At 35.9% G+C, this 20,287-nt stretch overlaps 3 protein-coding genes across 4 annotated transcripts; 1 reads left to right on the top strand and 2 right to left on the bottom strand.

Annotated features, from left to right (window-relative positions):
- Positions 1-9,901: 9,901 nt before the first annotated feature.
- LOC113350031 (photosynthetic NDH subunit of subcomplex B 5, chloroplastic-like) lies at positions 9,902-11,543 on the bottom strand. The gene is made up of 5 exons (XM_026594097.1): positions 11,224-11,543; positions 11,066-11,129; positions 10,617-10,679; positions 10,463-10,521; positions 9,902-10,319 (listed from the first exon to the last, which is right to left on the bottom strand). The coding sequence occupies exons 1-5, from the start codon at positions 11,473-11,475 to the stop codon at positions 10,086-10,088; spliced, it is 672 nt and encodes a 223-aa protein (XP_026449882.1). The 5' UTR covers positions 11,476-11,543; the 3' UTR covers positions 9,902-10,085.
- A 533-nt stretch (positions 11,544-12,076) lies between these two features.
- Positions 12,077-15,041, bottom strand: LOC113350030 (sec-independent protein translocase protein TATA, chloroplastic-like). The gene is made up of 2 exons (XM_026594096.1): positions 14,638-15,041; positions 12,077-12,409 (listed from the first exon to the last, which is right to left on the bottom strand). The coding sequence occupies exons 1-2, from the start codon at positions 14,962-14,964 to the stop codon at positions 12,260-12,262; spliced, it is 477 nt and encodes a 158-aa protein (XP_026449881.1). The 5' UTR covers positions 14,965-15,041; the 3' UTR covers positions 12,077-12,259.
- A 220-nt stretch (positions 15,042-15,261) lies between these two features.
- Positions 15,262-18,200, top strand: LOC113350029 (tryptophan synthase alpha chain, chloroplastic). 2 transcript variants are annotated; one of them, XM_026594095.1, is made up of 10 exons: positions 15,262-15,366; positions 15,452-15,577; positions 16,071-16,217; positions 16,316-16,381; positions 16,505-16,613; positions 16,808-16,884; positions 17,037-17,114; positions 17,396-17,473; positions 17,752-17,811; positions 17,924-18,200. In XM_026594095.1, the coding sequence occupies exons 2-10, from the start codon at positions 15,500-15,502 to the stop codon at positions 18,056-18,058; spliced, it is 828 nt and encodes a 275-aa protein (XP_026449880.1). In that variant the 5' UTR covers positions 15,262-15,366; positions 15,452-15,499; the 3' UTR covers positions 18,059-18,200. The 2 variants fall into 2 exon arrangements, with proteins under 2 accessions (XP_026449880.1, XP_026449879.1); XM_026594094.1 differs by having other exon boundaries at positions 15,309-15,577.
- Positions 18,201-20,287: the final 2,087 nt, after the last annotated feature.

Here is a 20,287-nt window from a genome sequence, read left to right as displayed (position 1 = left end):
CTTAGAAGGAGTCCCACCAACTAAGAGTTGTTTCAACTAAATTGAAGACTTTAAACCAAACCTGTCTCCTACAGATTAAGCCTAAAATTGATTTCCTGATTTACGATCGAAACGGATGATCAGATCAAACGTAGGATCAAGGTGATGAAAACCGATAACAACTTGACAGAAATATGCATATCCTCAAAATCCGGACTTATGCAACCCGAAGTGCAGCCTAGATTATTATCCACCTCACAAGTATAAAACTTGCGGAATCACAAAGTTTGAGATGAAGAGAACTTTGTGATTTCTATTTATATTGTTCAAGTGATAAATCAACAATCGAACAATTTCAGGATACTCAAGTTATTGATAAGTTCCTAATTTACATGATTTTAGTGCCCATTCCATACTTGTTGTAGCTATATTTCTTGCATTTTATGTTGTATTACTCTTTTTTTCGTTCTTATTTGTTTATTTAGGTGAATCATCCAAAAGAAATGGAAACTGCTACGAAAGTGCTAAGGAATGGAGTTTTCAAATGAAGACCAGAATAAATATGTTCAAATCCAAACTTTTGCACCTCTATTTTGAAGATAATTAAATTATGAAAAGAACACAAATACAATGAGGTCATTCCGACATCGGGCGAAGAAGTTGTAAGCAAAACAAGATTAGAAGATTTGAAGTTACAGAGAAAGGTTCGACTGATAACTTCATCAGCTTGAGTCAGCCGAACCTAGAGCCTAAAAATCAAGTGTTCGGAAGATTTTTAAGGAGTAATGTTCGGCTATAAGATGATCCAATGACCTAAGAAGAACATACAAATGAGTTTTGAACAAAGTATCCAGGAGAGTGTGCGGCTAATAAAAGAAACCAAGAAGTGAGCCAAACTTTGGAGCAATTTTTGGACGAAAATACAATAAGTTACAAGAGATTGTTCGGTTGTAAGAGAGCTAGCCGAACCTAGGTTCGGATGGTAATCTTCCACCACATTTGAGGCGAACCTGACACTCATCTGGAGCAAAATTAACTTGTCAGGTTCGTCCGAAGAAGTCCATGCGCGTTTGAGCCGAACCTGACAACTTCCTGGGAAAATTTTGACGCATTTTTGACCTCGTTTTCGATAATACATGGGCCCGGAAGAATTTTTAAGACCTAATTTCGTGAGCACTATATAAAGACACCTCCTAAACATTAAGAAGATATCTTTTGACATTACTTTGCAAGCTTGGAGAGGAGAAACAACAATGGAGGTAAAAGCTAGGATTTCAGAGCGGCTCTCATCAATCGTAACGATATCTCTTTACTTTCCTATATGTTTAACATGGATGCTTCTACATCCATGAGTAGCTAAACTCATACTTGATTGAGGATGAATTCTAAGTACTATATATGATTTGATTTAATATATGAATCTGTTTTGATTTCTTCATATGATTATCGTTTGTGTTTATTATTAAGAATGAATATGATTGATTAATAGATTGTTTAGGTGTACAACTGAATGTATTTGTTAACTCAATCTAATGCTAGTAAGGGTTAGGATCTCTGTAATTGTTGAATAATTCCTTACACAAGTAGAGAACGTGAGACCTTGCGGAGGGATTCTGTAAAGCAATCGCGTGTAAACACAACACTAGCAAGTAGACCGAGTGTACTGAGTCTAACTACTAGGATTAAACCTAAATTTACAGACCATAAAGCATTCGACTGAATTACATCTTGTAAGCGTACCTCAAGGTGGTTCAGACGGCTAGACTCTGGAAACTAAGCGTACCTGTTGTTCAGTGGCTTAAGGGATTTTATAGATAGCTAAGTGTACTTGTCATTTTACGGTTGGTGATAATCTATGATTAATGATGAATGGATGAATATACTACTTTGATGAATATTTATTTACGAAGAAGGATTCCTCGATCATCTCTTTCTCTATTGCTTATAACTTAATCTTTCAATTGATTTGTTTATTTACTTTAAAATCTAAAACCAAAACCCCCTTTTGTGACCATTTTGACAACTAAAACTCCATGCTCTTCGTGGGAACGACCTTGACTTCCATTATATTATTTATAATTGAGTGGAAATAAGATCACCAATTTGATTGCACACACGACACGCATCAGTTATCAAGATAAAAGATAATTGGACCTAGCTTCACGAATTCCAAAGAAGTCTTTGATAGTCGCTAAACCCTAAAAGGGTTTCTGGAAAGGACGACTCTAGATACAACTAGGACACACCAAAAAGTAGTGTCGGGATTCAAAGATCCTAGTTTCCAAGAGTTCCCCTTATATAGACATTCAAAACATAGGTTGCTTTAGGTTTAAGCTAAGATAACTTTAGAACTAAGCAAACAATATTCACCGTTAAATGAAAGCTTTGAGTCTTATTCACATAAACAAGATATACACTCTGGTTAGGTAAAACGTCACCAAACCGTGTATAAATACTATGTCTAACATGGTTGGCCGAAACTAGCCGATTTGAAATTATAAGCTTAGCACTCATTTTCATGAACACAAAGACATTGATCTTGAGTCACAATTATGTAATCAAATAAGTCTAGTGTATTTATAGAGAATTGATCAAATGCAGATCATCTCATAGAAATAATTTAATCGCAATTGAATCATAATCGGCATAGTTGGTAAATGCACAAAGTACAAATACTTGATTCGTTCGTGAGCCGGCTGAGTCAAGGTACACAGACCGGTTTGCAAACTTATAAGAAAAAACGAGTTCCGGAGTTGACATAACTTTTTCAGTTCACGTACCGATTTACAAACTTAGGTGAAATACTAAGTTCCGGAGTTGATAGAACGTTTTCAGTTCATGTACTGGTTTGCAAGCTTAAGACTTTTACCGGTTCCGGAGTTCACAGAACTTCTTCAGTTTGCATGTCGGTTTGGGTACTAAAATGGTTTTAGAACATAGAACTGTATTGGCTCGCATACCTGTTTGAATACTTTAACCCGGTTCCCTTACCACAACTCCAAAATGTTTTGCATAAGAATATGCATACCTATTCGGATCACGAAACAAACAGATTTTCCCATGATGTGCATACGAGTATGCGTATCACACAAATCTAAAAGTCGATATATAGCTACTCCGCTACGTGTAAGTATATGTAATACGGCTTCAGACATATATTAGTTTTCTCAGTTTGTAAGACTGGTAACACTATCTTGTATTCCGAATATAGTAGTTCTATATTTTTCTAAATCAATTCAAAACATTCCTAGATAACATCAATGACACATATCACTGTTCCAGACTATTTTTGAATGATAAACTTGAATCATGATTTGGTTCCGAACAATAAATTTTTCTCCACCGAAATTGATCAAGTACGAACAAATGTTTAGTAAGCTTAGTCATTATATTTTGAGAAATTCGTAAACTAAATAATTAGTTATCGACTCGAATTTCTTGTCTATGCAAGCTAGTCTAATTAGTTATGCGAAAAATATCTCATGGATAAAAAGGTGAATATAACTTGAGAAATAGGTGGTCCAGTCTTCACTTACCTTTTGTTGATGAAGTTCTCCAAAATCTTCGGTTGATCTTCGCCTTCAAACGGTAGAACGCAAATGATGACTGGCTCGTTTCTCAACTACCTCTATCTTAGACCGAGACTTACCTAATTGTACACTAGAAATCAAGATACAGTTTTGACAACTAAATTTGACAACAAGCTTGACATAACAACACTTGTGAGTTCGATCTATCAATGCTCTAACAGAAAGTTTATATAATTACCTTGAGAAGAAGATGCAAGAAACACTTTGGATCTTGCATCAGATCTGATTGTAGCATTGCATTCAGAAATGATGATTTCTTTACTTAAAAGAAGACTGTGAGGTTCACCAAAAGAGACTGGGGAGATCTAATCCTGATTGGTATTGCAAAAGCATGATAATCTGGTCCAAGACCACCAAAAATTGTAACTAAAAAGGTCATCGTCAAAAATTCTTGATCCATACTTAGCTAATTGATTTGAGATTTTCTCAATATCATAATATAGGTAAATACCTTGGAGGATCCCATTTTCATGTTTTGCAGGTGAGTTTTGAATTGAATGGTGTGAGCTGAAACAGAAGCACCAAATCTATTGTTTAAATTATCCCATAATTCCTTACGGGTTGTGGAATCCGAGACAAAAACAACGAACTAGCAGAAATTGAAGCATTGAGAAGTAAAAGAACACTTGCATCTTCATTTTTCCAGATAGAATGATTTAGATTCACTGTTGGAGCATATATGGTTCCATATGCAATGAATTGAGCAGGACATGGATTTGATCCATCAACGTAACCAAGAATATAAAATTTACGAAGAACTGGAGTAAGTAAAGACTTCCACCTTAAGTAGTTATCCTCCCGAAGTTTAATAGGAATGATATTTGCAAGACTATGAAGGGGGGACTAAAGTTATTAAAAACTTTGTAGATTCAATACGACGAGACATTGTTGTTTAAGATCAATAACAAATGAAAATTAACAAGGTTTGAATTTGTGAAAGGTAAAAAACTTGATCAACAGAAGAAAATTAAAACTTGAAAACCTGAAATTAGGTTTTCATACGGATAATTGTGGTGAGAGAATCAAATCAATTTCATTAAGCAGTAAATATGAGTTACAAATATTTTTAATATTATAGAGTTGAGAGAGACAAAGATAACAATATTACTAGCTGCCATACACTCACTGGACAAAGACAGAAGCCCAATGAATACTAAACACGTGGACTCTATCAGTTACATTTAACTAACGGACTCAGGTAAACATAGTGTAAGAAAATTAAAAAAAAGTGAAGTTTCTATTATAACATTATCTCCATTGGCATGAAGTTTGTTCCAGACTAAGGATGTAAGTACCCGCTTATATAACTGAAACCTCATCACCCGTAATAAATTTTATTATGTAAACAATAATGAATAATTTGTTTCTTTCTAACGATTCCATGTTAAATGGTTTTTTTCTTTTCTTTTCTTTTTAAATTTTATCATGAAAGCCTACATAAGTGACGAAGTATCATCATATCGATGGGACTCATGCTCAAAATTTCCTGGCGTCATTAGGAGCTACCCTGAAAGAATTAGAGGCGACTAATAAGACAAAATAGGGTCATCCAAACCTAAAATGAAGCCACGCTTATCTCCGATTTTTTGAAATGACAAATATACCCTCCACAATCGGTAGATAATATAACAATCGATTGTTTAATTTTTTTAATCGGTAGATGTTATAGGATAATCGGAGGGTATTGTGTACATATATGGTTTGAAAGTTTTGTTATTTTGAAAAAAACCTACAATCAAAGGGTATTTATTTTACCATGTCTCCCGATTATGAAGTTTCCCCAAAATTGATATTTGAAAAAATCTCAAGTTTTTCGAATTTGGGAACTACCATAATCGGTAGACTTGGAGTTAACATGTCTTCCGATTATGAAGTTACCCCAAAAATGAAATTTGAAAAAATCTCAAATTTTTAGAATTTGGGAACTACCATAATCGATAGACTTGGAGTTAACATGTCTCCCGATTATGAAGTTGCCCCAAAATTGAAACTTGAAAAAATCCCAAGTTTTTCGAATTTGGGAACTACCATAATCGGTAGATTATGAAGTTCACCTGACCTACCGATTTTGAACCCCACGTTAATCGGTAGACAATAAGAAACTATTGTGTCCGATTATAAGGTTTTTTTGGTTCAGAAGAACTGTTAAAATGAAACCACGATAATCAGTAGAAATGGTTAATATTTTTACTTCTGATTATGGACCTGTCTGACAAATTTTTGGAAAAGTCACCAGAATCGGTAGTTAAGGTTGATAACATTACTACCGATTCTGCACATATCTGACAATTTTTTGAAAATTTACCAGAATCGTTAGGTAAGGTTGATATTTATCCTCCGATTATTGTGAAAAATTCAGCAGTTTCAGACAATCAAGTAATAAACATAACTCAAAATACATTTATAAACCATAAACTTAAGAACGTATTATCCAAAACAAGTATTTAAAACACCATAATCCGAAAGAAACTGTTAAAACAACATAATCCATAACATCGAACAACACATTATCACCTAGTTTTCTTCTTAGTATTGTTAGCTAAAGTTTTAGAACGCTTAACACGACCCGAACGACCCACATTATCACCAGCATCACCTTCATCTCTCTCAATATTTCCTTCAGCAAGAGAGCTTGAAGAATCCTGAGATCTTTTGTTCGTCTTTGATGTTTTTTTATTAGCAAGTTCTTCGTCACTTTCTCCCCAAAATCATCTACATACTCTTCATTATCAACATTATCAATCATCTCCCTAAGCTTTTTTATATTCTCAATTGGCACAGGTTGTCCAGCTGTTATGCAATCAGCGCACTATTTAGACAAAAACTTGAACCTTTTCACCAGTTTCTTTAATTGACAAAACATCAAATGGAGTTTACCTAAAAAATTGAATCGTAATATTAAAGGGAAAAGTCATAACCATACGCACCAGTCTATCATAACCCGGTGATTTTTCTTTGATGATACATCTGTACATGGAAGCCACCGAGGTCGTCTTTGCTTTAAGTTCACTGATTACACGAAGATGTGAATGCTCCCGGTACCACTCCATATATCCTGGAGAATTTTCATCACCTCGGTTGACAGCTCTCCAAGTGTTCACCAAGTAGTACATCCTCTTATCCCAATGTTCAATAACAGATGGTGTACCAGAGTAAACTACCTTGATGGTGTCCTTGTTAGACTCGCTATGCTCCACGTCCAACTTGAAATTTCCATTTATGTGATGTCGTGGTACTGTTTGGCAATAATCATGTTGTCACATCACCCTGGAGCCATTGTACATCACATAACCTGTGGGGTGCCACAACGGTCCAAAATAATGGGACAACTCGAAACGACCCGCTATATGTCCACTAGATAGGTCTTCCTTGTATGGATCAAAGCATACCTCCGAGGCCTTGATTGAGTATAATTTCTCCCCCAAGCTAACCAATAGCTTCTCATTTATCCTTGAACGGTTCTTTGTGAACTTGTACTTTGTTCCTCTCGGTGTACCTTTCACCCAATCCGGGTTTTCTAATGCCAATTTCAGACTAGGATAGTGGTCATAGGTCCATGTCTACATAAATATCAAACCAAGTATTAGAAATTGATTCTTAAATTAGAGAAAAAAAAACATAACGATCAATGGGTTAATAAAGTTGAGAAAATACCTGGAATAGACTCACATTCCCGACAATTTGGCTACCCAGTTTCCACTGGCATTGGGGAATATGACACATACCAATACACACAAGAGATAGGCGGTGGCCGCGGCATCCACTTCAGCATCACTTAACGGTCCTTGATTTTATTTCTCGGCAGTGCCTTTGAACATCTTGATCAACTGACTCATGTTAAACTGTCTAGTTTTGTAATAGAAGCACATGTTGAACCCAATGTATTATGTCTCTTTAGCCCAACCAAAACAGTTTTTACATAAATCATAAAGTTGTTCCCAGGTTAACTGCTTTGTGTACTCATACTTGACAACTATACCATGGTCATTGAGATTAAGAATCCGCTCGCATCATCTGAAGTAATGGTCATCTCCCAAACAACATATGAAAGGTGTCACTCTCGGGATACATTCTCTCCACAAAAGCCGATATCGCGACCCGATCATGTTCCAACATTGTGTTCTTGGCAGCAGTAGATAATCCCGAGTTGGCTATAGTTGTCTTGATCCATTCACATTCACCGGATAAAGGCCAATCTTTCAATACTTTTGATGGTGCGGCAGTGGGTTTGAGTAGACGAATCACATCGGAATGATACTATTAAATACACAACACATTAAAAAATTAATAGAGTATTATTACGAATAAAACGACAATACGTTACTAAAAAAAATATGATTATTACCTCGGTTTCGTAGATTTCTCTGGCCCAGGAGTCTTTGAAGCGAAATAACAATGCTCCTCCATCTTTAGGAAGCCCCAGGATTTCTTCTTCAAAATCCGTCTTCTTCAACTCAATTGGGACAAGGTGTGATGCTTTCTTCGAAATTGGCTTCCTTGTAACTCCTCCTTCTCCTTGTGTACCACTTGGTTGTCCTTCTTCTTGAGTGATTTTTGGAACACTTTGTCCAACTTTATCTTGAGTGATTTTTGGAGCCTTAGTTGTACTTCTTTTTGAGTTCCTTGTTGAGCGCTTGGTTCTACTTATTTTTGACTCCTTTCTCTATGCGCACTAGCGCTTAGTTTCTTACCCCCTTTTTGACGAAGCCGTGTAACAGTTGTACCTTGGTTTTTCTTACCTCGCCTGTCCCTAAACAATAAAATTGGTTCGTAAGAATTACACTACAAACTACACAATCGGAAGTCATAATTAAAATATAAACTTCCGATTATGAATAATCTGAAGCACGGGTAAAAGATTTTCTTCCGGTTACACACAATCGAAAATCATATTTTAGTTTTATCTCCCGAATATGCAATAATTTGGGTTCAGAAATTGATAATGTCATGAGACATGTATAATCGGAACAAAACAATCTAACATATCCACCGATTGCATATACTCGGAAGTAAAGAAATAGCCTTTGGCTTCCGATTAAACGTAGCCCCGAAATTGGATTTTACCAAAACCACAAAATTTTCAAATTTTACAACTTACATAATCGGTAGTGGGTTGAATTCGTCTAACCTACGATTACACACAGTCGGAAGACAAATACTATATAATATCTTCTGATTCTGGGTACCAATTGTGTGTCCCTACATGTTCTAATTCTCTATTAAAATCGCAAGGCAACATATAACCTAGCTACCGATTATGTCAATTTTAGGGTTCAGTGGGAAACAACTATATATAATCGGATGTAAGCTATAAAAATTAACTCCTGATTCTGGTCGATGCAACCGAAAACCCTAGAAAATGGACACAACCGGGAGATAAAATGAAGATCTAACTACTGATTCTGGGAAAAACCGAAAACCCTAGAACTTATTTTCATGGATTCATCAAATTGGAGCAACATAAACACATAAAACGATAGAAACTTACCTAATTGGGGCCATTTGCTGGAGAGTTTGATTATCAGAATCACCACCACCACCTACATGAGCGGCGTCATGTTCTTCTTGTTCGTCGTCTTCGTCGTCTTCTTCGTCGTTTGCAGCAGTTACAATCACTTTGGTCTTTAATTTTTCTCCAATTTTTGGATCGTCACCACGGTAGACGTTTTTTACTCGAGCTCTCGCAGGTTCATTAGTATCAGTTATCGTTTTATAGAAGAATCGACGATGTTTTTGATTCGGCGATGAACGACGACGATGAATTGAAGTTTGAGAAGGAGGGAATATTGTTTTTACTCTCCACAATCGGAAGGGAATAAGAAGAGGAGAAGAAGAGTTGAAAAGAAAAGAAAAGAAAAGAAAAGAAAAGAAAATGAAATGAAATTCCTAGGCTAGGTTTTGGGTGGTTTTAATCGTCCAAAGGTTGTGTCGGAAATTATACAATCGGTAGTCATATGATGTTCATTTGCTACCGATTATAAACGGTTGCCCCAAATTCATTTATTTGCAAAACCGATAAAATTGAGTTTTCTATTTTAACAATCGGTAGATATGATATGTTATTATTCTACTGGTTATGGCAATACCACATTCTTAAACAAACTAATAATCGGTAGACAAACTCTATACTAAACTACCGATTATAGAAGGGTATTCTCTAGAAATTTGGATATCCCATAACCGTGTCTATAGATTGGGAATAAAAAAATCGCCCCCAGTTCTTTTACGATCGCCCCTAATGACACCGGGCAAAGTTTGAAAAAGGTTTGTGTACTGTTATAAAAATAAAATAAAATTTGGGGGTTCATTTGCGTTTGATACTGTGCACCGTGTTTGGGAACAGAGTCGGTACCCTTCACTATTTTTGGCTGTTACAATGAGATACACCAAAACGACAGAGAAAGAAAATATATATACACGCAAGTATAACAAGGAAAATCAAACTACGAACCAATAAACACAAGAAGAAAAAACGTAAATGAAGAACAAATTCATCGAGGATTGACCGTGCTTATATCACTTATATTTGACGATGTCTTCATTGTTTACGGTGAAATCCCAAAGCTCGCCATATTTTTCGTTGAAGTCCCATATATCCATGGTGTTGTAATCAGCTATAAGCTTGTCTCTAGCTCCTCTCTCCATATTGTAAATTTGGGGTTCAAAGTTATGGGGTTGATCTGGTTTATCCATCTCTATTATGCAAAATATCACCACAAATATGCCTGCTCCAATGTACAAGTATTCCCCCTAAAAGAAGTGAAAATAGATTAACTGGTATGAATCTGATGGAATAAGAGAATTTCATTTATTTTGGTCTAGCAACTTAATCTTTTGTACGATATTTTTGTTTAATTTTTCTATGATATTATTTAGTTATGAAAGTTATTTACCGGGACATTAAAAGCTAAACCAGCCGTTACTGCCGGAAGGAACAGCCACGAAATCAACCCTGCACAATAAACGATGGACAAAATATTTAAGACCAATTCCTACTGAGATTTGAGACTATCCATTTGTTATGTAAAGATAGGTAAGGCAATATACCCTGGAAGCCAGTGGGAGGTTCTGCTGCATTATACTCTTCCGATAGTGATTCAAAAAATGTGGCTGCATTGCGAAAACAAAAACAAGTTTAGATTAGCCAAGTTCCTCATCTATGGAATACTCTTGGAACTTTGAATATTGACAAACAGATAGATGAACAGAACTTTGAACCAAATGCGAGGGATCTTGTAAAATATATATTCGTTTTGAAGATTGTTTTTCTTTCTAAAAACGAAAATAGTGATCAGAAGGAATCATACTAACACACATATTTTACAATAAATACTGTTAATCATGTGAGTTTCTACAGATTACACTTATAATAGTCGATCAATCAAAGATACAATAGCGTTAAAGTCCTGAGTGAAGCACCAAATTCTCTATCGAAAGATGGGGGAAAAAAAAGAAGAAAAAAACACAGGAGAAGCGAAAGACACACGGCATCTTACCTTTCGATTTTTCACCTTCAAAATACGTATGGTGCCCATCATACTTCCCGAATACAAAATCCTCCTAAAAATCCAAATAGCAAATGAAAAATTTATGTTATAACAAAATAAGTTAAATTATAGTTGCTTGAAGGAAGGAGAGAGAGAATTTTAATTACGATATCAATTCCGTTGGTTGCCCAAGGGTCACGTTTATCTTCATTAAGATCAGGCTCAATGTCAGTCAATCCAGCATTCAGTCTTGTAGAGGAACTTGGATTTCTACTAGACTTGTGATGTAGAAAACCTAGGGAAGCTACTGGTTTTGGGTTGGAAGCAACCTTAACTACTCTAGTTTCAGAACCCTTAGAGATGATTTTGGGGACTGAACTAAATGAAAGAACAGACGGGGTTGTTGAAGAAGCTGCCATATTTCAGCCGACTTATTTTACCTACTTAATCTTGTAACATAAAAAAATAATTTTTCGAAATCATTTCATACGATTTTCAGTTAGTTATTTTGAGTGAACACAGTGCATCAACGGACACCCTTATCTGGTCATCTGCTTAGAGTTCCTTGTGTTGGTGCAATAAAATGTCACGTGCGAATTTTTGTCTGGTGATGCAAGGGGTGCGGTGCGTAGAGAGTTAACTTTGTCCATGATCTGCCTTTGGTGAGCTTAAAGAACCGATATTGAAGTTCCAACAGTTTGGTGTCTGAGATATCATTAAGCTAGATAACACTTGGGAAACACATGATAGAGTTGAAGGATGAATGATAAGTGCAAAGTTCAAATTTAGTGAACGACTCTAGTTCGTGATTAACATAGGAAGAACTGATTGGATTTTAACATGGCAAGATTCCTTAGGTAGCAAGTGGCAACAAAACCGAGTAACAAACTCCTCTGAAGTGGAATCAAGAGTTTACAAGAATTCGGCAGCTGTATTGGCAAATTCTGTTTGAGGCAAACTTGGCCTAGTGAGATCTCGGAGCAAGTCAAACAGAAGCATCACTCAGATAGTCAGATCACATATCAGAATCACAAAACCATATGAACATAATACCGTGATTATTGTGATAATACATAGCTATCTTGCACAAAAAAACGACGAAAATGCTCTTCTACATTGGTTTGTATTTCACACTACAACATGAATAAATGCATGGGTTGGTTTGGCAGGGGAAAATTATCACATAGTTGAATTAAGATACTGTTATAAATTTTTCTCTGTGCTGGATGGAATCTTGTTATCTTGTTTCTCATCAACAATATCACTGACTGCTTGGGGTTTTTCTGCAGGGGCTTCTTCTTCCTTGAGAGGTTCCGGATCTTTTTTCAACTCTGTTTCAAACTCCTTTGCTGCCTGCAATATTAATACCAAATTATCAGTGTAAAGAAGTCCTGAAGCCAAGACATGGTTACGAATGATGATAAGACATTCATGCACGGTGGTTTTACACAATTATCACTGTTAAAATTGCCAACCGACCATTTCCTAAAACTCATCCTATATCATGCCATCATTCACCAAAACAACTTCCTAGAACCCATATAAGGGAGAGACACAACTAAGACCAATGAATCATAAGACTCCAAATAGACTAGCGGTGTTAGAAAATCCAAGAGCTATCCTAATAGACTCATTCCATAAACCCCCCAAGATGTGATAAAGAGAAAGACCCGTCTCTACGACGCAATGTAGCACCTTCCCCCACACAGCGTTTTCACAGAATTTGGAGGTTCAACTGTAAACCTTCGCGAACAACAGACCCATCAAGTCAAGGGAGAAGATTATCCAAACAAGATAAAAGGTGCCACATACACTAAGATATACATTATATTACGTATCCCAACACCATTATTATCCTCTTTTCACTTTTCAAGGATACTGAGAAGAGTATGCGTAAGTTGAGTTACATATTTGCCGTCGAAAAATATTGCTTAAGGTACATAACCAAATGCCTACATTTTCTGCTCAAAGAAATAGCTTTGGAAGGATCCAGTAAACGGAATCGACTGCCGAATAGCAAAACCAAGAGTTGCATGTTAAGATCCTCAAGGATCAAGGCCTTGCCGCAGATACAAGTTAGCTACATATCTCTTTTGTTTGGACTCTTTCTACGGGTATATCTTTACCTAAGATGTGAACATATATATTCCACCACCAGTCTCCATGCCATTGTTACATCAGTTCTCACCCTTTGGGTGCTTTTAACTTGCACCCAGTGTTTTATGATTTTAAGCACGAAAGTTCCTACCCAGATTGATATCTCAAGCACCCTAAATTAAAACATAGACCTTCTTCCTTCACTACTCGAACATAAAAAATGATGGGACCAACTCTGGCTCCTTCAATACAACACTTCACCGTATTGACATTCAGACCTGAACATCCAAAACCTATGATAAATTGTAATCAGCATACCCTTTACATGAACTAGGGTAGTTCAATCTGATTATAGTTTTTCAAAATTACGCAAAAACCAAATCATATACTGTTTTACAACAATTGTGAGGTAATTGATAGATCACAAAATCAAACATTTTCATCTTAGCATAAGTAATACATACATACTCATTAATATAATAGGCAATTGTGAACATACATCTTAGTATTAGTATACAATGGAGGAAACAAAAGATTCAACGCCATCCGAAGACAGAAATCATACGCCAAGGGAGACAGTGCTCTAAACAAGAAACAGGTTGCAGCTTATACTTGGATAAGCGTCGTAATGAATAAATAGGCATGTTATTTAACTTCCATTTCTTATCAATTTCCAAGCATGATGAAAAAAGAGTATACTGACCATGAGTTACATTTCTGGCAGCAACGCATGTTCTTACGTTTAAGATACCAAACCAAAAATGCCTGCTCAAGCAAATAGCTTCTAAAGCTAGGACCCAGAAAAACATTCTAAGTTCTAACCAAGAGTTGCATAATAAAAACCCTGAAGGATCAAGGTCTTACCCCAGATACAATTTAGCAACATCCGCCAACATATCTATTTCAATTGGATTCTTTCTAGGGGTATACCTTTAGCTAAGATGTGAACATGAATATTCTCCCACCAGTGTCCATGCCATTTCTATATTCCATCTCACTCTTCTAGAGCTTTTAAGGTGCACCTAGTGAACCGTGTTTTTAGAATATAGAGATTCCTCTCCTATATGATATCCCAAGCACCCTACATGAAACTATACAGATGTTTTTTCTTTGCTACTGGAACATATAAAATGAGAAAGCGCCAACTCATGGTACTTCGGTTGAACAAATTTGCTTATCGACCTTGAGCCCTCAACAATAAATAGTAATCAGGATGCCTTTCACATGAACTAGCCTAGTATAGTCGGCATGTACTTGAGTTTATTCAACTACTCAAAAACCCACAACATACAGTGTTTTACAACAATTGTGATGGAATCGATAGATAACAAAAATTGAACATTTTCACCTTAGCACAAGCAACACATACATACTCATGAACATAAGCATCTACAACAGCATTTCAAAATTCAACCAAATTTATCAAATATTAGCTACAGAAATCAAAACCCAAACCCTATAATAGTAAAATATCAATTACTGACCTGTTGAAAACTTTTAACAGTTTTCCCGATACTTCTCCCAACTTCAGGTAACTTCTTAGGACCAAAAACCAGAGCTACAACACCAGCGATAACAGCTAGTTCTGGAACACCAAGACCAAACAAACATTTAACATTCATACCCGCTTGACCGTTAGTATTATTTCTGCTCAAAACCATACAATTTGTATTCTTCTTCATAAACAAAGATCTACTTTCATTATTGAAGAAAATAGAATTCCTTGAACATATTTTTACTGATGATGATGGTGGTGGTGATAGTCTTGTAATTGAGATATTTGGTGAGGATAAAGTTAATGAGATCTCCATTTTTCTTTCTTTCTTTCTCTTTTCAGATTTTTTTTTTTCAGAACTCCAGAAGAATAAAGATAACACAATTAGATAGAAACAGGCTAACGTGCGCGGATAGCGTAATGCCCATCGTACAGAGATTTTGTCCACGTGGAAATTCCCGCCTTAGTTAAATAACATACACGCTTGCTGATAGGATGTAATTCATGAAGTCAGCATCTGGCTTCTTAATATGTTTTATCCGTTGATGTTAAATGATTTAACAGTCAAGATTGTTTCATAAAGTTGGTAGGATTTCAGTTGGGATTGGATAATCTTGCCCAATATAATAAACCCTAGTGTTTTAAAACCTTGCTCAAATCTTCTTCTTCTTCTTCTTCTTCCTAATCAGATTTGTTGTGAGAGATTGGGAAAAGTAAGGTAAATGGCAATTGCAGCACTAAAAACGAGTTGTTTTCTTAGACAATCAAAGGGAACTGAAGAGAATTTATTTGTTCGTTTTCAGATTCAGAAGAAATCAGTTTTTGTAATTAAATCTTCTTCTGCTCCAGTAATGGCTTCTCTTAGTGTTTCTTCACCTGCTACTATTGGTTTATCTGAAACATTTACTAAACTCAAAAAACAAGGCAAAGTAAGCACCCTTTTGATCTCTCATTTATGGGTTTCGTAATTTGTGATAATCACTCTTCAATATAGATCTACAGTTTTTTTAATTTTTTGTTTCTAATTTGATTTTCATGTCTAAGTTATTAAGGAATTTTCCCTTTTTCTTTTCTGGAAGGTTTATTCATATGAGTTAATGAGGTTCATGATAGTATTATACTGCTCTAATGAAATTTAAATCCTCTGGCCTCTGGGTTTGACTCATATGAATTAATAAGTTGTTTTATTATAATCTACTTTTATATACCTTTCCAGTTGCCACCTAACTTGGTAAGTCGAATTTGAAAGAACATAAATTGCGATTGGTTTTGAAGCCAATTGGGCAAATTGGTACTGTACAATGTTTAGGTCTAATGGTAGGATTTGATTTTCTTGGTCATTTATTGTTTCTTACTAGGTGAATAGGGGAGCTTCTAATAGCATTTCTTGTTGGATTAACGAACGCTGTCTTTATTGAAAAGGTGGCATTTATTCCTTACATCACTGCTGGTGATCCTGATCTATCAACAACTGCTGAAGCACTAAAAGTACTTGATTCATGTGGCTCAGACATTATCGAATTGGGAGTTCCATATTCTGACCCTTTGGCAGATGGTCCTGTTATTCAGGTATCATAAGTAATTTCTCATTTCTTTTATGGTTTTTTACATCTTGTTTTTTTATTTCAGTGATTTCAGATTCTTGACTCTTATTGTTTCATTTATAGGCTGCTGCTACACGTTCATTAGCAAGGGGAACCAATTTTGATGCCATCCTTTCCATGCTAGAAGGGGTTAGTTTTTAGCTATCAAAGATTTGCACATTCGGTTTACCCTGGCACTCTGTTAAACAATGATTTAGAGAGATAGGTGCTGGATAGAATTCTAATATAAAATTTTCGCCGTTGACTGAGTAGGTGGTTCCGCAATTATCTTGTCCAATTGCTTTGTTCACTTATTACAACCCTATACTTAAGCGTGGTGTTGGGAAGTTCATGACTACCATAAAGGATGTTGGTGTTCATGGTAATATACAGCTCAATTTCAAACAAAATGTTGACAGTTTTTGGTTAAGTGGAATAATGTTTCATCTGTTCTGATGTATGTTTGTTAACGTTGTTCTGTTCTACGATCAAAACTAAAATAACTTCAGAAACGAAAGTGTCTCATGGTATCACCTAGTAACCGTTTAAATATTATTCATTCCCGGTTCTTTTCAGGTCTTGTGGTTCCAGATGTTCCTCTGGAGGAAACTGAAATCTTGAGAAAAGAAGCTTTAAACAACAACATTGAACTGGTAATGTCTCTTATTTGGATATTCTGTTTCCATCTCTATACATTACTTATTTACGTGACTGAAGAAGAATTTTAAGTAAAGTGACTTTTGGCTTATGATATTTGTTTACGTGCTAACGGAACATACTCACATGATTTGGTTCGTGATTGGAGGTCCTGCTCACAACACCCACTACTCCGACCGAGAGAATGAAATCAATCGTTGATGCTTCAGAAGGATTTGTTTATCTTGTAAGTGTTTTTCTTGTTGCATGTAGTTCAATCTTTTAATGATGTTTTTTCTTTTTTGTTGAATGCATTTATAAGCTCAAACAGATAAGGGTATTTCTAATGGATTCCCGTAGTGTGCGAACTTTGGAAATCTTTGTTTTGCTTTCCTGTATGTTAATCATTTATTTTTTTTGGTCTTTTTGATTGAAGGTGGTTAACATAGTTTAAAGCTTTATGTTATCTTTTGCTTTTTGCTTCATTATTTTACTTCAACTTATGCAATCATAAATGTGTTTCACTAGGTAAGCTCAATTGGTGTTACTGGTGCTCGTTCATCCGTCAGTTTGCGAGTTGAATCACTGCTCCAGGATATCAAGAAGGTTTGTTTCTCAAAAAATGCTTATAGTTGCTTCATTAAGTCTATCAATAGTTGGGCTCTCTACCATGGTAGCAACTCTGACCTACTTAGTACCAGATATTTATATTATTAGAAGATTGGAAGCAGTATTTTGGACGATAACAGGCACAGTTTTTGTAGATGATATTGCTCGTTTGGTCCAACCATACGATAATCCTTGAACTCTAACGACTATGGTAACTTTCAATGATTTGACTATTTTCTTGGTCGATTTGATAAATTTAGTCTGTTCGCAAACAGGCATCAGGTAAACCTGTGGCTGTTGGCTTCGGAATATCAAAACCGGAGCACGTGAAACTGGTTAGTGATCGGTTCTTCAAATCCAATGCTAGTTTAAATTTCCAGCTTTAACCAGTTATCTAGAAAAAATCAAGCTGACAGTCCACTTCTCCTAATATACTGTGAATATTAGGTAGCTGGATGGGGAGCAGATGGTGTGATTGTTGGGAGTGCTATGGTAAAGATATTAGGAGAAGCAAAGTCACCAGAGGAAGGTTTGAAGAAACTAGAATCCTTCACCAAATCCCTCAAGGCGGCGCTGCCTTAACAATTTTTTATTGATTTGCAAATGTCTGTAGTTCTTGTTAAAATCCACAAGAAGTTGATGGAACAAATAGCTTTGAAGTTGAAGAGAAGATATGCAATCGGACAGTTTAAATATTAATAAAATTCTTTCGTGATTTTGACAATTGATTCATGGTGGCCTTGCAGGCAAACTTACTAAATTTGATAGGCCACGTGGATATACAAAACTGGTTTTCCACTGCAGGAAATATAAGCAAACAAGTAGATAGCCGACTCTACATTTTTATCCAAGGTGCTATTCACAGCTCTAAAACAACTTTCTACTCACGGCTCAACAACATCTAAGCACTACATCTTACTCACAGCTCAGCAACATCTAAACCCTACATTTCCCAAATGGTGAATCCTTTTCTCAGCGCAGGATATCAGCTGAACAACCTTGAGCACTGAGTGCTGAACAACACAGTGAATGGAGAGATGAATATCATTTCCGATTTTCGAATGCTACAAATACTTCATATTCCTATCACTCTCAACGCACGCCTTTGATATTTTTTTCTACTACCGGTTTCTTTTTACTAAATTTTGTAATTTTTCTTCTACTTTGCCAAGAATCACTAAGTGGCTCAACCCATAGGCAACTAACAATCAAAACCCGCCTTCATTCGCTCGAGATTTTAGCTAGGATGACCGATGACGATGACGAGTATGCTCAACCTAAAGTTCTGTTATGTGTAGAAATAACCAATGGTCACGTATCTCAAATGCAAGAGCGAAATCACTATAATTTTTTTAAGAGATCTTAATAGAATCTAAACGGGTTTACCTCTTTGTACTCATGGTTGTCCAATAGAAAATTCAAAGATTTCATTCGCATATTTTATATTTTGAAAATCATAGGAAACTCAGGAACCAATCATTGTCAGTATTAGTTGAATATTGGTGGCCTACACTTGTTAATATTCTGATTTGATTTTATTTTCGTATGCAAAAAGTGCAGTCTGTCCACGAATTGCTAGTACAACAAGTTGTGAGCCAGGAGCCACGAGCGAAGACTTAAGGGAAAGATGTATACGAACTGCTAGTACAACAAGTTAATGCAGTATGTGTATGTGGTATTGAAAGCTTCAGATATATGAAGCTTCAAACCCACATTGCCATGCCATCAATATTCCTTTTAGTATTTTCAGTTTCAAAAGAAAAACTTTGGCAACCCAAAAAGTTGAACCCTAAACTTCATCGAGTGTAAAAAAATAACTCTGCTCCGTCATTTTGACATAAGCCTGTTTCTCAAATTTTCTTTATGTATCTTCAATGTCCTCTATTAATCGGATCTACAATCACATTACTAGCAGTGTCAAGCAATTCATTTACTGGTTTCTTTCCAACATCATACTTCTAATTCAATTATACAAAAATTTGAGTACAAGCATAACAAAAAACCCTTCATTGATTACTAGATTTTGTTTACAAGCAAAAGATAGAACACATAGAAGTAATTCAGTCCATTACGACCAAGATCAACACCTACAAGCATGCTAGTCTCCTACTTGATCCCCCTGTAAATCCTTTAAGCCACTACATCATTCAGAACCACAGTCACATTGTTCATCCCCATAATTACATCACTTCCAAGCAAAATACCAACAAGAACATCTTTCAACATGCTGAAAAAAAACAATCAAAAACTTCCTAAAACTAACATAACAAACTTACCAACCGTCCGCATATCTCACAAGAGCAAAAAAATAACCAAATACCACAACCAGCGAGCATATTTTCAGAAAGATATACTCAGGAAAAACTATTTAATAATCTTCAAACTCTTTTCAAAGCAGAAGACTTTCGGTCTTTCTGAATCCTCGATGGTCACTTGGAATCATTATCCTCATCGCTGGTTTCAAAACCTTCCTCTTCAACTGCCTCACTATCTTCATCACCACTTGAGTTGCAATACTATAATAACCATCAGATGCGTCTTCACAATCTTCACATTATTCATCCATCTCTTCATGGTCCTCCTCAGCATTCCCAGCACTATCCTCAACTTGATCATCATCTGACTCTCCAACTAGTCGCTCCCTCATGGTTATTGCCAAAAAGGGTGGATTTGCCTTCTCAGCCAAATACCTTTCATACCATGCGTATTCTTCTCTCCTTGCTCTCTTTCTCCTCTTCTCGTCATTATCACTTTCAATTTCCTCTTCTTCCATCTGTTCCTCTTCCTCAGATTCACTTTCTGTTGCACTTC

This window comes from Papaver somniferum, chromosome 2 (assembly GCF_003573695.1).
Source record: "Papaver somniferum cultivar HN1 chromosome 2, ASM357369v1, whole genome shotgun sequence".
In the NCBI taxonomy this organism is placed as follows: domain Eukaryota; kingdom Viridiplantae; phylum Streptophyta; class Magnoliopsida; order Ranunculales; family Papaveraceae; genus Papaver; species Papaver somniferum.
This window is presented reverse-complemented; position numbering and strand designations above follow the sequence as displayed.